The sequence below is a fragment of the Lytechinus variegatus genome, chromosome 11 (genome assembly GCF_018143015.1).
Source record: "Lytechinus variegatus isolate NC3 chromosome 11, Lvar_3.0, whole genome shotgun sequence".
Classification (NCBI taxonomy): Eukaryota; Metazoa; Echinodermata; class Echinoidea; order Temnopleuroida; family Toxopneustidae; genus Lytechinus; species Lytechinus variegatus.
In genome coordinates, this window is record NC_054750.1 from 14,224,523 (window position 1) to 14,241,754 (window position 17,232).

The following is a 17,232-nucleotide window of genomic DNA, read 5'->3' on the forward strand; positions in this document are numbered from 1 at the left end:
ATGTTATCGAAACTTCACTCCTAACAACACCACCCCCCCCCCCAAAAAAAAAAAAAACAAGCAAACAAAAAACAAATAATTTGGCTTGAGGATAATAAAATCACCAGGGATAATAAAATCACCAGGGATAATTAAAAAAAATCAACAATAGGACAACACACATGTGAGAGATACCCATTTTAAACTGGAGCACCAAACTTTGATGCGCACATCGGTTTCATCATAAAACAATCATTTTGTTCTGATCATAATTTGTTTTATTGGTACAAGTTGTTAATTTGACTGATAGTGATAATACAAAATAAATTGATAAAAAAGTAAATAAGGGCAAACTTACCAGGCCATGATCTAAGCAGAGTAACAATAGCCATCCTACTGGCTTGGTATAGACCCTCTTTCTCACTTCAATGTGGACAAATAGAGAAATGGAAAATAAAATATAAGAAATATTAGAAACAATTATACATAACATTTATAAAAATCAAATTTTTAATTATTGTCCTCTTGTGTCATCAGCATTGCTATTATCACTAAATGAGTATGCAATACATTCAACTTTTAAAGCTAGTCAAATCAAGTGTAAAAAAATATAGGGCAAATATCTTCAAGGCAAAGATGAGATAACAAGGAGACAGTGTTCTTTGTAGTCAAATCACACTTAAATCACGAGAATACCTTCTAAGAAACATAGACAAATTAAATTACCAAAGCCTCATTCTAATTATCTAAAAAAACAGTCCCCCTTTATTCAGCTTCTAAATTATTCAATAACCTACCCGCAACAACCCGGTTAGAGAAAAACCCAACTACATTTGCACGTCTCATATCACTTTCTTAATTTAATTCCCCACATCGATCACCATTGATGATACTGCATTATATAACTTCATTTTTTTATGCTTAATTTTGACATAACTTTGTATATTATTTTCGTCTATTTATTTTTCATTTTTGTTTACTCAAATTTTACTTTTGCCAACTGAATTTTACCCATGCTTTGATTTATTTTGTTTTTCGTTATTATTTTTGTATGCTTGTTTTATGTTGATATCATTTGTTATTATCTTTTGTCCATGGCCTTGCTGAAAAGCAGCTTCTAGCTGAAAGCAGGCTTTTTATACCATGATTAAATAAATAAAATACAAATACAATCAGAAAAGGGGAGAGAAGGGGTGGGGGGGGGATGAAATGGGAAGAAGCATAGGAACATATGATGGATAAGTAGAGAAATTGGACTGGGGATACGAGGGCAGATATAGGGGGAAGTAAGGAGAGAGAGTGGGGTGATTATAAAAAAAGGGAAGAAAATGAGGGGGGAGGGAGGGAGGGAAGGACGAGAGGAATAAATGGAAGATAGGGAGGGAACATTTGGGGGAGGGGAGAGAGGGGGCGAGAAAGAGAAGGGAGTGAGGGAGAGAGGGACAAAAAGAGGATAGACAATGGTTGGAATGTAAACGGCAAAGAGATAAGACAGAAAAGGATAAAAGACGAACATGGAACGAGGGAAATGGACAAGATTTTTTTTTCAGGACAAGGATAAGACAAAGAGAAGGATATGGGGGCAATGAGAATGAGAGAAAGACGTAGATTGAGTGGGTGACAATCTTGACGATTTCTTGGATATATGGGACTGTGCAGAGGTGAAATAAACACAGCCTTGAAAATGGAAACATTAGCAGACATGATATTTCTCTTTCACCATCAAACCAACCCACACAGCGGTTTCAGTTAAAAGGTGGTTATGTTCCCGCCAAGGGTTGTGTTCACACTTAATGCAATTTCTGAGGCTGGAATTACACATCAAACTGGCAACAAAATATAAAGTTACTACAGGAGGGCATTCAAGCAATTTTTTGTCAACGCTGATTTTCCTTCATTTCAAGATATGCCACTGCACACTGCAAATTGAACCTTTACATCATCTATAGGATCTTAAAGATCCCTTTGTGTGTTTTTTTTTATAGATGTAATTCTTCAGAATTAAGAATGCATGTGTTCAGTGTTGCATGTTCATTTGATAACAGATCAGAAATTGCTTGATCACAACAATAAGTACAAAAAAGAAAAACCTTGATAGAGCTTGTTGTGAGCTGCCAAATACATGAATAAACTACAGGATAAGTACTCCCTGACACAGTATATGAGGCTATACAATCATGCAAAAAACAACATGCACACAAAAGAGAAAACAGTGTGGAACTTGGTGCGCACTTGACCTTTAGGAGTACATTTAGGAGTTTCTGATGATTTTAAAATAGAGCACTGTCGCTCTATGCAGTTATTTTTTAACCAATGATCGCAACCATATCAAGGAGCACTGAACTCAGAACAGGATCTTGAGATGGCACTGTTCAAAATGACCGAGGCGCAATGGCTTTAAAAACGCGATTCTAGTCGCTTGAATGCACCCTCATAGACGCTTGCTGTCCTTTGTATCTCATCATTCTTTCATAGCTCTTCCCACAGAGTGAGAATGTGGTCGACATCTCCCACAGGCTTGACAGCCCTAACAAATTATCATTAATTATTCAAGGTGTTTAGATGGGGGATTACTTGACAAGTTTTAGAGAGGTACATTGTTGCCATTACCATTTTTAAAACCCATTCTGACTACTAAAATCTTAATAAGAAACATTTCAAATAAAGGTCAAGGTGTATTGAATAATGTAAATACATTAGGCTATCAAGATTGAACTCAAAATCTGTAAATTTGAGGGAAAATAATTATCAATTTACTATGCCCAAATTACATTTCACAAAACCAGCAATGCTGTCTGTATTCACAAAATCATGAATATATACTACCCGAGCAATTATGAATTTCAGAGAATTTTAGGGTTCTGAAATTATGGAATAGGGTATTTTTTACCAAGCAAAATGGGCATTTATACCCCTACAATCTAAGCCCTGCATATTTCATACAAACTTTGGTTCGAAGCTTGAACCAAATAATACAATGTTCAAACATGCTTTTTATTTAGGATATTCTACAAGTGTCTATTGTCATATGACATAAACACATGCAGAAAAAAAACACATAAAACCTGTATAAGTACTAACATACCCAAATGTCTGCTGGTGAGAATGGGGCTTGCTCATACCCATAAGGATCAGGAGCAATACTTGAGTCATAATCACAGACACCAGTAAAAAAATTCAAATTGTACCAATAAACCAATTCTTGCTGGTGTGAATGAAGCTAGCTCATATAGCCTATAGAGGATAGGATCAGGTGCAATACATCTTTACATGTACATGTAAGATGGATTACAACACACTGTTTTGCCCTTGATATTCTAATGGATATTGTCTCATCTTAGCAATATTATATCATCAATCTTACAAGTGAAGCAAAACAAATCCATGTACCTGTTCATATGCACTCAATATGAATTTTTTAAGTATTTTTCTTCAAGGTACTGTTGATTCTTTTAAAATAATGGCATATTATTCCCTAAGCTTGCACAAAATAAGATAAAACGTTTACCTCTATAATGTGTAGCACATAATATAAAAGAGCTCCCCCCAAAATACTTAAATAATAAATAAATAAATAAACAGACAAACAAACGAACGAACGAATGAACAAACAAACAAACAAACAAATAAATAAATGAATGAACGAATAAATAAATTAATAAATACCACCTTTTAATTCATTTATTTTCTTACTTAATGAGTGATTGATAACATATTTGATTTTATTATGAATATCTTACCTTGCTTGAGATTCAGATGAATCTCCAGTATGTCTGTAGTTGAAGTCTGTGAACGGAGCTATTACTTGCTACAAGATATAAGAAAACCGAAACACATAAAAGAATGATTACATCAAGTCAGTTTTGTTTCAATTGAGCCTAAATGGAATAAAAACAAGCTATAAATGTATACATTGGTGATATATCAAGTATTTCGTCAAGTGATAAACTTTAATCTCAATTTATGCCATAGTATGTACATTTGTTTTTTGTTTTTTATTGTATTTTTATTTTTTTCTTAAGGCTTTGCATCCAAAATTAATGGGTCATACTACAAAAACGTGTCACCTTGTTCCAAATTGGCAAATGGGCGGATATTGACAAGAGCACTTGCAGGCCTTTAAGTTTTTATATTTTCAGAGCATGGCAATGTTTCTATAGGGCATATACTACATGTTACAGCACTAATTGGAAAATCAGAAAAAAAATTAAAACGTGCAGAATATCCATCAGAGCAGTCGCCACTGGAGTAAAAGTCAATGGGACATACAAAGAAATCTCGGCTAATGCGTTACCTCAATGTCGACTTTGAACCTGATGAACCTCCTGCTTGCAGGGTGATTGAGGAGATGTAGAAGGGTCAACATGACAGCTTCGTTGATCCTCAAGAGCTGCATGTCTAGGATGTTACGTACCAGGGCTCCTAGTCCTCTGGCATGGGCGAAGGCAGCAGGATTCAGAACAGCTAGATTAAAATATAAATGAGAAAATGTGTGTCTTTACAATAACAGTTGAGATTCTTCAATGACTTATAAAGCTATAAGATCAAGTCAAATGTAATAATACTAGAGGTGTTATGGCTCAGTGGATAAGTCTCCATAATTAGAAGGGGTAAAATGTCGGCTTCGTTGATCATCAAGAGCTGCATGTCCAGGATGTTACGTACCAGGGCGCCTAGTCCTCGGGCACGGGCAAAGGCAGCAGGATTCAGAACAGCTAGATCAAAATATAAATGAGGAAATGTGTGTCTTTACAATAACAGTTGAGATTCTTCAATGACTTAGGCTACAAGATCAAGCCAAATTGTAATAATACTAGAGGTGTTATGGCTCAGTGGATAAGTCTCCATATGTACAAGGGTTAAAATGTCGGCTTCGTTGATCCTCAAGAGCTGAATGTCTAGGATGTTACGTACCAGGGTTCCTAGTCCTCGCGCATGGGCAAAGGCAGCAGGATTTAGAACAGCTAGATTAAAATATAAATGAGAAAATGTGTGTCTTTACAATAACAGCTGAGATTCTTCAATGACTTAGGCTACAAGATCAAGCCAAATTGTAATAATACTAGAGGTGTTATGGCTCAGTGGATAAGTCTCCATATGTACAAGGGTTAAAATGTCGGCTTCGTTGATCCTCAAGAGCTGAATGTCTAGGATGTTACGTACCAGGGCTCCTAGTCCTCACGCATGGGCAAAGGCAGCAGGATTCAGAACAGCTAGATTAAAATATAAATGAGAAAATGTGCATCTAAAGCCCCTTTTACGCCTTCAAGGATGCTACATGTGAATACTTGTTTAACTGGGTATTTACACGGAGTGTACGGAAAAGTGCGGTTCTACATCGATAGACAAGGAAGCACTAGGGATCTGCTTGACAAGCTACCAGGAATCAACACGGATTACACAGATGTTACTGGGTCCTTACACGGACCTTTACAGTCTCTACTGGGATACCTCTAGAGCTTATATAGCCAAGATCAAAGTTTCTTTCATTTTGACAACGTCTGAAGCGTACATATACATGGCCATGACCAATGACTATTGTTCATGTGTGCGAACAATGGAATATTTTCAACCCCAGGTATAGCCGGTATTAACAAGAACCTCCTGGTTCTTACAAGGAGCCTCCCGGACACATTTAGTGGCAACGAGAATGTACAAGGTGGTTACACGGATGATTATTCGTCCGTGTACTCTAGGATGAAAAATTGAATGTGTTCAAATTTTCTCTCGGATATGCTGGTACACCAAGGATGACGCCGGATGAGTAGCGGGTGTGTACACGGTAATCCCCGACTGTACGTGGATGACCCCGGGTCGACAATCCGGGATGATCCGTGTTGCTTCCGTGAAGGTGTAAAAGGGGTTTAACATGATCAAATGAACTTATTAAGCTTAAGATAAGTAAAATGGCAATAATGGAGGTGTTGTGGCTCAGCTCAGGATTCAGAACAGCTACAGAATAAATGAGAAAATATGCGTCTTTACGCAATCAAATTAACGTCTTCAGTGAATTCAGCTAAAAGATAAAGTCAAATGGAGAGAATAGAGGTGGTATCGCTCAGTGGATGAGTCTCTATATCACATGAAAAGAAATGGGTTTTTACATGACCAAAAGGTTCCCTGCCAACAAATGCATTGTTGCATTATATAATGCACACAACTGAAATTTCAGTGCGACTATACATGTAAATCACACTTAAATCTTTGTGAAAACACCTCCAGGTTAGACTGAATACATTTTTAGACCTTTTATTGATCCTAATTGGTGCTCACTAATCAAACCCAGGCACACAGCCAAATTTCACAGACAGTAGGCATGTGCTATTTAATAGCAGGAAGGGCACTTAATTAAACATAATTGCACCACATACTGATAGCTACACACTACGACAGATGCACTTATCCCTCAAAATATATCCCAAAGTTCATGTTAAAGACATGATACAGATATAGTGAGTTATGATTTCTATTTATATCTATATTTGTAGTTGTTTATGATATATACGTGTATAAAATCTTTGTATCCAAAGGAACTGTTGCTGCGCTATCCCCATGAGCGTCTCTCGAGGGTGTGAGCGCTCAATAAGATATTATTAATTGTTATTTGATATATCCATTTTCCATATAGTGCATGGTATTATATACAGACTTTTCTTGTCTTATAAATTGGAAAACATCACTGATTTCTTTAAAGAATTATAAATCACTGCCAATATGCATAAATATTTTGACTTCCAGAAATTTCCTCGCTCTCAAGTCTGAACTGTTTCTATTTTTTTATGTTTAGCACAATTTAATTGATTAATACACAGCAAATAGTATCTCATTAGAAGGATCTGGGGCCCATTGCAGAAAGAGTTGCAATCAATCGCAACTCTAAAAATCAAGCGCAACTTGATTTTCAACCAATCAACACTGTGCATTTGGGACTTGCGATTGATTTTTTTTTGCTATTGAGTTTAAACGCAACTCTTTCTGCAACAAGCCCCTGGGGCCTGTTTCATTAAACTTGTTGAAATATTAAATAATTTGCTATGAAAACATTCAATTCCACTAGCTGATGATAAACTTGTTATAGAAATTGTGCACTGTGCATTTGTTACTATAACAAGTTTTTATATAATGAGACCCTGAACAATGAATGCTACATGTATAATGAGTTATTTACCTCTCGTAACTGGAAATGATTTTAGAGTGATTTTTAGTCATATATAAAGTTTCTGTAACACCCCCAGGGAACGTTTCATCAATACTTTTGTCCGAAAAGTAGTCAGATCTGACAAACTTTCTTGATTCTGATTGGCTTAGAAGCACTGTTACTATGGTAACTGTCGGATAAAACAAGACTTGTCAGATAAAACGACAAGTCCTTTCATGAAATGCTCCCCAGGTAATGGTTAAAACGTTTTAAGTGTTGAGGACAATGAATGAGTAGGCTTTGGGAGTAGGAGTCATTCAGGAAGATCTTTTCCTTCATTCAGCCGCCAGTCAGTCAGTTAACCAGCCATGAACAGAGGACGTCTCTTAAAATAGTTTGTTGAGGATAAATTTGGAGGTCTCTTGAGCACCCCCCCCCCTTAAACAGCCTCCTCCTCCCTCGTCTCCTAACTGTCTGCTTCAAACAGGAAATTAAAATGATGACCACTTGTCTGAGATGCGAGTGTCCACCCAAATATTAAAAGAGATATAGAAAGTGCACTGCTTCCTTTTTTCAATCAGATCAAATAAATTTAAATCTATATTCCAGTTTGAATCAAATTTGATAATTTTGTAATTCACCCCACCATCTTTAAGCTGAAGGCTCATTTCGGAAATTGAGTAGATTGCTAATTAGGGGTACGACTCCGCTTCATAAATGAAAGGGAATGAGAACTTGAGAAGTGTCTTTTTTTCAGCCAACAACAAATGCAATTCAATTCAGTTAAAAGTTTTCATGACTTTCAATCAAGTCTTGAGGAAATGGAAAAGGGTGCAGTGCACTTTGTATGTTTGTGCATTTAAAAAGAACATAAAGAAAGTTTGCAAACTGGTCTATATCCACTTTGTCTATTTTTGGAAGGTTCCGTTTGGTCTCCTCTCACACGGTCTACTCCTGCTTAGTCTAAACCTGGGGAGTGTTTCATCAACATTTTTGTCCGACAAGTTGTCAGATCTGACATCTTTCTCTGACTCTGATTGGCTGTGAGGCACTGTTACTATGGTAACTGTTGGATAAAATGGGACTTGTCGGATAAAACGTCCGACAAGTCCTTTCATGAAACGCTCCCCAGTTCATCAAGTAACCATTTGGTCTAACTTCCATTTATCCCTCTTACAAGTTTTTCTAATTTCCCAGTCAACCTATATCCATTTCATTTAATATCCACTTGGACTAAAACCGCTTTATAGTTAGACGAACTGTTTAGGAACCAAATTTCATGACACTTAAAAAAACACCAATATGTAGACTAAGTAGAAATCGGACCAACAGAATTAGACTAAGAGGACCAATTATTCTGGAGACCAAACAGCATAATTAGACTAAATTGAGAGTAAACCAAATAGGTTTAGACCACATGGTACTGGACTATCTGACCAACTGCTTGTAGTTATAAACCTCCTCATTCACCACACTAGTCCTTGATCTAATCACGGGTCTATATGAGGAAATCTCAAAATACCTTATTTAGGATATATTTAGAGGTCTCCCCCAACTCCCCTTCCCATCCCCTTCCTGACATGTATGTCTACCCAACTAGGAAACTTTGAGTGGGTGACTTTCCGCCCAGGATATGATTGTCAACCAACAAATATAGCGAACTGGTTAAATCAGTAGAGAGTCCAAGTCTTACTGGCTTTGGCTGTATTCATTTGAGTTTCATTCTTAGACCACCCCCCCAAAAAAAAAAAAAAAAAAACAAGCAAACAAACAAAACAAAACAAAGGGGGAGGAAAATAAAAAAACAAATAAAAAACAAGTGGAATGCCTCTGGCAGTCTCGCCTGCATTATGCAATTTGATATAGCAGCAGTACTGCCTTTGAAAACAGCTAATGAATAATTAGTCACAGAAGAAAACACTAATACGATGTATGATAATAAAATATTATGTCCATGATGATAATGATGAGGATTATGGTGATGAAGGGAAGGAAGAGGAGGAGAGGATGAAGATGATGACAACAACCATGATGATGATGATGATGACAACAATGATGATGATTATGATGGTGATAAGGACTAGGATTGCGATGAGGAGGATATCAATACTGACCAAAATTTTGATCATGTAAGAGAATAATTAAAATCCTTTGGTGCTTTTTTCTGATATTTTGATGACGGTGAAGACAAAAGCCGATACATGTATGATATGAATATCACTTTCAAGGAATGTTGAAAAAAACTCAAGTAAATAAAAGAATAAAAAGGGAAAACAAACAAATATCACTCAATTTTGGTTAGTAATAAATACATATAACCTTGCCAGGAATAGCAATAAATATGGTATAATGACCTTTCTATAGTAACTAATATACCACCACATGCCATTACAGTTACCGATACTTCACCACAAAACAGATGAGAGATAACTAATAACAAGAACACCTACAGAATGACATTTACTTCAATCCTTTCATATTGTATGTATATGTACCAACACTTATTTGCTTGTAAGCCGCCACCAGTATATCATTCATAAGCATTAACTTTCCCTGAAAAGTGTATACAAATTCAGGGAACTTCACATTGTTCTGATGCCAAACAAATTTTATGGGATGTTAATTACGGGTCCTCTATATGTATTTTACCATAACAACAAGAGTGCATTCAATAATAATTTGTGTTTATATATCAAAACCTGACATCAGTTATCATGATTCATGAAAAAGTACAAAAATATGATTTACGTTTCTTCTGTAACCAATTTTTTTTTAATGGTGCTTTCTACATAAAAGGGGGGGGGGGATTCAAGTATGCCTAATAAACTATAAATATATGCACAAAACATACAAACGCATGTTTTAGTGCATTTAACCCATTGGAGGTGTATTTATTCTTCTTTCAAAATCACGTAATTATGGCCCCCATGAGTTAGAGCACTATTAAAAAGTTGGATTCAACTTGAGCAAGCATGGAAAATAGACAACTTCCATCCAAAAGTACTTACCAAGTTCACAGAGTGTCGCTACGCATGCGTTCCTCATCCGATCCCGTTCCTTGTCATCGCTGTTGCTAATGGCAACCAAGATATGGACTAGCGAGACTGGGCAGTAGGCGGGGGCGACGGCAAGAATCTGAGATGGTTGGATAAACACCACTGTGTAAATTTCATGGAAATATTGAGGCCTTCAGGGAAGAATTGGAGCATGGATTAATCTATGCAGCTATGTTTGCAACTAACGTAAAACAAATTGACCTTTAACAGGTAGATTGCAATTTGAATTTAAAAAATTACATATTTCCCATCTATACATCCTAGACAAAGTGGAGTAATACAAGACAAGATTTGCAATCAATTACAAATCGATACTATCATTTTACAACTGATTAATTTGAGCTGTAGCATATACTCCTTGTAAGAATCAGTTAATTTGTTTCAAGATATCATGATTGCTTTGGGGACCAAGTACAGAAATGAAATTGATGGCAAGTTTCTTAAAATGCCCCAATAGTTATTTTGGCACTGAACTTTAATATTGGGTATTAAAAGAACCATGAATAATGACAGGCTCATATCTCCACCATTTAATTCGAATTCAATATAATTTACATTTAACACTTTAAAAAGTGCAATACATTGAGAATCAAATCATTTTGGAAAAACATAGTAAAACAACAATTATATTCATTTTGTTAAAACTTGTGAACTTGATGGGGGGGGGGGGTAGGGCCGAAGAGGACCACTGACTATAGTACTACTTTCATAAGAGTCATATCTTCCATTGAATATTGTTGAATACAGGATTATGTCTCAAATACCAGCCACATCTTCTTGTTTCTATGGGGTATTTGTCTTCAGGTTTCAGCCACTTTCTTATTTCCTTAGAGTGGACTTTCTACACAAGTTTACACTGTACTGATATTGGATGACCTACCCTTCTGATAAATCTAAGAGCCTGTATCCTCTCTACATCGTTTCGCTGATAAATGTCCAAGGATCGCATGAGAAGACGATCGACATGGAGGGCCAGCATGGCCTGGACTGTGATCTCATCCTGGATAAGATGGCGAAGCGCCCTCAACCCCGCTCCTCGAATCTCCTTGGCTGGATGTACCACTGCAAGGCGTAAACTGATACAAGAAAGGAAAACAGAGAGGGAGAGAGAGAGAAATAAGAAACAAGAAGGTGAAAAATGATCGCTAGTGTTTTTGTTCTCTATTTAACTTGAAGTGATTGGTTAACATTGGTTTGACTTTTAAAAAATCTGAGCTAGAAGGTCACACTTGTCACCTGTGTCTGTGATATGTTCCAAAAATGAAGCCCAGAAAAAATTGCGTTCAAAAATTATTATTTAGTGCTTCAAAAATTGAAATATAAAGTGACCGGAAACACCATCTTAATTTCATCCCATACACTTATGTGTACTATTTAGGTGTCTATAAGACACCTATTTACAAAATCTGGGTTTGCCTTGTAGTTTTAGCTTTTCATTCTCAATAATGGTTGTTTTCAGGGTTTATTAGTTCTAATACATGCACTTGTACACATGTTTCATCTTGGTTTGAGAATTTTTTAAATCGGCTGCTCACAAAGTTAAACAATACCTTTAATAGCACTTGGTATATATTCATCACATCAACAAAATATTCATCTTCATGTCCAGCTCTGTATAATAATTGACATTTTATCACAAGTGACAGTTCCTTTGGGTGAGGAGGAGAAGTTTTGCTATCTCGGTGTGGGGGAAAAACAGCAACAATGTCTCCCCATAAAAAGAGAAGATCAATATCTCATTTCAGTGAAAAGAGGGAAAAACAGCAACACCATGTTCTGGACATTTATAATGTGCTTTCAAGCTAGATTACAGTAGTTGCAGTAATACACTGATTTCATGAGAAAGTCTGTAAAAACCAAGGTTAAGTATTACTATATCATCGTCGATTTAGATCAGGTACAGTTACATAAACTGCACTTTGTGAAATCACAAAATCTAAGCTGAAAAACAATCACTGAAGATCACCAACACAGATATGCCCTCGTGGGACAGTGTATATTATATTGCTGGAATAAAGACCCGACAGAAGTGCCTGAATCCGCACTTATTTTGCTTATTTCTCAGCAATTACATAATTTCTTTCATAATCCTTGGGCACATATTTTTTTTATTCATGTAAACAGACACTTGGGTGGTCATCATATTGGATTCTGTAAGTCATTTTGAGATCGTTACCACAACTAGACTTTATCTTTAATAAGAATTTGAGATATACAGTGGTGCTCAAAAGTTAGTGAAGCCCAACCAGAAAATGAACATATTTAAAGTGTTCAAGTCCTAACATCTTTTAGACATTTAGTTGTGAAGTCAGGTAATAATTACATTCAATAGAGTCTGTTTCTCTGTGCCCACGGAATATTGTTGTATTTTGTCTACATTCAACACTCGGCATAAAGGAGTGCTTTGTTGTGGGGTTCATTAACTTTTGACTACTGTACATATACATTGTATATATCTAATACCCCTTTCATATTGCCCTTTTCATTTTTCACCGCCAAACTTCGCCGGTGAACTTCTCCGCCTCGCATTCCTCACTTCACCGGCGAAGAAAAAAATGTACCCTTTCGCACTGACATTTCTTCCCCGGCGACAGTCAACGGGCGATTGCAGAACAAAATGAAAGAAAATTGTAAACATTACTTACCTTTTACAAAAAGGTATCAAAAAATTAATTACAAAATATTTTGGAAGTATTTCGAGAAAAACAAACAATATCACCTTGTTTTATAGCGCATTTTATACATGTAAAAAGTGCTTTTAAATAAATATTGTTAGTAAAACAATATTTTCGAGGGTATATACTTGGCCATAGCATTCAGCTGAGCTTGCAACTTATCGCGCACGGAATCTCGGTACAGGGGTCTTTGGGAGAGAAAAAAATTGACCTCTGACGTCATTAAAGAGGAGAAGTTCTCCGGTTTGCTTTCATACTGGCTGTTTCACCGGGGAACTTCGCCGGTGAAAAGTTTCACCGGGGAACTTCGCCGGTGAAAAGTTTCACCGGTGAAGTTCTCCACCTCTAGAGGTGGAGAAGTTTGCCGGCGAACTTCACTGGTGAAGTTCTCCTGTGTACCTTTCATACTGGACACTTTCCCCTTCGCTGGTGAAGTTCGCTGGTGAAAAGCGCAATATAAAAGGGGTAAAAAGCACTTTATACAGAATTATTATTACCCCCAACATTGGATTCAACAAGTAATTACCACGTACAATGTATGCACATCCTCCACTCCCTAGGGAGTATACCAGCCAGTCGCCATCGAGGCGAAACACAAAACTGGACAAGCAACAATGATATTCACATCCTACTAGGTACCCAAATTATGGATTCATTGCGCCCTCCTCCTTGCCACTCCCAGATGAAAGGGATTTGCTTCAAATTGAGACAGGAATACTATTTTCAAAACATTGAAATCAGAGACTCAAATAAAAATGCTACATGTACAATATACGGCCTGTATACAATGTATGTAGCAAACTAATTAAAAAAAGAATTACACAAATTTGACAGTCAACAAGCTGTTCTGTGATGTACAGGCCACCGCACACTAATGTTGTAACCCGCAAGTGAAAACCCGAACCGTACCGTCCCGTATAATCCAATAATTTGCAAGCGGGACCCGCTGACCCGTCGGGTTTTAACCCGCAAGTCAATTTATCTTTGAAAAATGAAAAACATTATTTCTGCAATCCCCACACTATACAGGCTCAAATCAGGAAAATATATGTCTACTACTACGTAGCCTAGAGTGAATTTACTTACAATTTGCAAATTCGCCTTTTATTCCGGAGAGAAAATGTTTTTTGGGTGACTTTGTACCACGAAATGGGTCCGCTCTGATCTCGAAATTGAAAGCATTACGCAATTAACGCCTCGGATCGGAGCTAGCGAGCCGCGCCGCAGCTCAGCGCGCTAGCTAGCCCAGGCTGCCCAGCAAGGATCGGCAGACGGCAATGTTGTTTTTCAGTCCAGGTCGGTCGACAATGCGACTCACAACAATCATAATTACAATATTCAATTCCATGGGACCTCGTCTATAAAGTAATCAAAATTGCAATAAATACCTGGATAATGATACAGTCAATTTTTTCTTCTCGTTTATCTCTATATTATTTCCTTCTGTTTTTGTATTTCATTCGATAATATGGCCGCTGAAACTCAATGTTCAGTTTCCCGTCGCCCGCGTTATGAAATTTGGCCCGCGTTTGAAAATCAAATTCTGAAAATAAACTATTTGGATATCTAGATTCAAAACTGATTTAAAACATTAATATAAGCTTTTCAGTAAGACAATTACTTGTATATCTTGTAAATACCTGCAAATCTTTTCTTTCTTTCTTTTTTTGTGAATGGAATGATGCTGCATGCTCAACCATACCTCGAGGGATGTTCGTGCAGGCTCCACTCAACAACCGTAGAAGTGGTGGAGCCTGCATGAACATCGCTCGAGGTATGGTTGAGCTACCTCAATAAATCCCAAAGTCTAGTAAACTCGCGTTGGTGAGTTATCATACGGCCTAGTACTCATCCAAAATAACTTATCTTATTTGCTAATTATAACTTAAAAATCATTTGTTTTATTTTTCCAGGGGATGAGTTAAATATCAGACAAAAAAATCATCAAAGCTCAATCTGTTACAAGGCCGACGGGAGACTCACCCACGTACGCATTGGCGCTTGTGCTAGCTAGTCTGAGCTCTGTCTCTCTGCCAGAGCTCTGGGGGACAATTCGCTCTGTAAAGGCCTCAATGATGGTGATTTTCTGCTTCAGACAGAGTTTATATTTCGGGTATATTTTTCAAAACTGCCAATGAAGTTTGATGATTTCTTCATTGTCATGTATATTTAAGTTATTAATGAGTTCATTCTCACCAAATTTAGACTCCCCCATAGAGAAATACAATTTTCGTGGAGATCTGCGTTTTCAAAGAACTTCAGGAAAAGTAAGGGTATGTGGGCCTTTATTACATGGCCAAGTACTGGAATTAGATGGAGTAAAATTTAGATATTAAATTCATTTATATCAAGTTCAACTCACAGTCTCACCCACACAAACACACCCACATCCAAGATTCTAGGCATGAAAAAAAACTTTAAAAATCATACAATATTAAACAACAAGTCATAATTAATTTAATAAGTGAACAGGTATTCCTCAAAATACAAAAACGTAGCATTTGAAAAGAGCCCCTGAAATATTGCAAAAAAAAAAATGAAAATGGAGCCCCCCCAAAAAATGATTAATTTTTCCCTGGCTTCAAGTTCCACAGAATAAAGTGCGTTAAAAGGTTACAAAAGGTCAAACTTTCATCTTCTGAAAAATAATGAATAATGAAATCGGTTCCTCATTATGAGCTGGAAAAAATGGGACGGGAAACTCAACATCGAGTTTCATTGGCCCATGCAGTTGCTTTTGACTGCGCTGCATGCACGCACTGGCGCTGGCCTTTGAAAGAGAGCAACTCGATGTATTTATCATGTTGAACTGTCTCAGACTCAGTCCTGTTCACTATTCACAAGACAAAAATACGCCGGCATTTTTAAAAGGAAATATCTACGTCTCTAAAAGAATCTGCCACGTAAGAAGCACATGATCTTAATTCAATTTTCACTGTGAATGTTTTTATTATGCGTCGTTTGTTCTCCCTTTTTTTCGCATGACGGTCTGCGGGTTTGAGAATGAACTCGGCCCGGCCCGCAACCCGCGATCGGAGGCATACCGGCAGGTTAACCCGTACCGCAACGGGTGCGGGTTACAACATTACCGCACACCTTAAGACCCGACCGGTCGCCGACTGGCTTGCGACTGAGTGAGGGGAGATGTGACGTCACAGCTCTTGTCAGCTTGAGCGTTGCAGACCGGTCAGAGACAAGTTGCAAGGAAAATCAGAAGGATTTGACATGTTGAATCCTTATGACTGGATCGCAAGCTCAATCCAACTTCCAGCCAATCAGACAGCAGAGTTGCATAACGCGTATTATGATAAATAATGCGCATACGCAGTAGTAAGCGCAATTTCTCAGATGCTATGCCAAAAAGCAAAAAGCACATGCGTGAGTCGCAGATCGGATCGCAAAGTGTGCGGTGTCGAGGCTTATGACTGCCTTGCGATTCATCGCCCCTCACTCAGTCGCAAGCCAGTCGCCGACCAGTCGGGTCGTAAGGTGTGCGGTGGCCTTACCGTTCGTTGCAAATAAACAAAAGTTCACTTGAGTGTACTATCATCAAACCCAACCCAATAATTCTGCTGGTTATACAAATGGAGCATCTAGCCATACTAATAAGAAGATCCGCTTTTATATATAGCACTTTACATCGGAACAACATCTCTCAAGCGCTTTACAGATATATTACCACGGTCATCAGATAAAATAAATGTATGCACTTTCTCCATTCCCTGGGGAGTATTCCAACAAGAGTTCAAAGACTCAATTGCTACATGTAGGTATACTACATACATAGGCTTTCGCATCCTACCGGGTACCCATTTAATAGTAAATACCCGGGTGGAGAGTGGTAAACTGTGGATTGACGGCAAGGCATCAATCCCATGGTTGGAATCAATGGTGGGAACCAATGGTGGAATCCCATGGTGGGATTTGAACACACGACCCCCTGCCCCTGCCCCTGATTACATTACCAGAGTCAGAACCGCTACACCACAACATTTCAATGCTTCAGTTCTGTCAACTGATGAAGTTCATTAAGATCTGTGCAGACAGGTTATTATTAAGGGAGCTCCCGTTCATCTTCATTAAACATTGAATTCATCATGGAATATCATGGAATATTCATGATCTTGGGCAAATGATTCATCCAAGTCAATCCCATCTACATGTATGCAAAGGCAAGGCTTGTAAATATGTAAACATCTAATAGAAGAAAACTCATTTAATTTCCAGTTCCCTCACTTACAGTAATCTTCAAGCAGTTGATCTACTCAGTTTATGCCATGTAGGCTAAACCCACCGGCCCGTATTCTGAACTCAGGTTTAAATTAAACCATGGTTTAAAGTTGTGGTTTAACTATGGAGAGCCAATTGGGGCACAATTCCCTAA

General features: G+C 37.5%; 1 protein-coding gene across 2 annotated transcripts in view; it reads right to left on the reverse strand.

Moving 5' to 3' along the window:
• Nucleotides 1–17,232, reverse strand: part of LOC121424390 (rapamycin-insensitive companion of mTOR-like) — an 82,924-nt gene that overhangs the window by 37,901 nt on the left and 27,791 nt on the right. For both annotated transcript variants that reach the window (XM_041620059.1, XM_041620058.1), the window contains exons 5-9: nucleotides 11,054–11,249; nucleotides 10,126–10,252; nucleotides 4,274–4,443; nucleotides 3,720–3,787; nucleotides 338–402 (exon numbers count right to left, since the gene is read on the reverse strand). In XM_041620059.1, coding sequence (XP_041475993.1) covers nucleotides 338–402; nucleotides 3,720–3,787; nucleotides 4,274–4,443; nucleotides 10,126–10,252; nucleotides 11,054–11,249 — 626 coding nt within the window. The remainder of the gene's footprint in view (nucleotides 1–337; nucleotides 403–3,719; nucleotides 3,788–4,273; nucleotides 4,444–10,125; nucleotides 10,253–11,053; nucleotides 11,250–17,232) is intronic.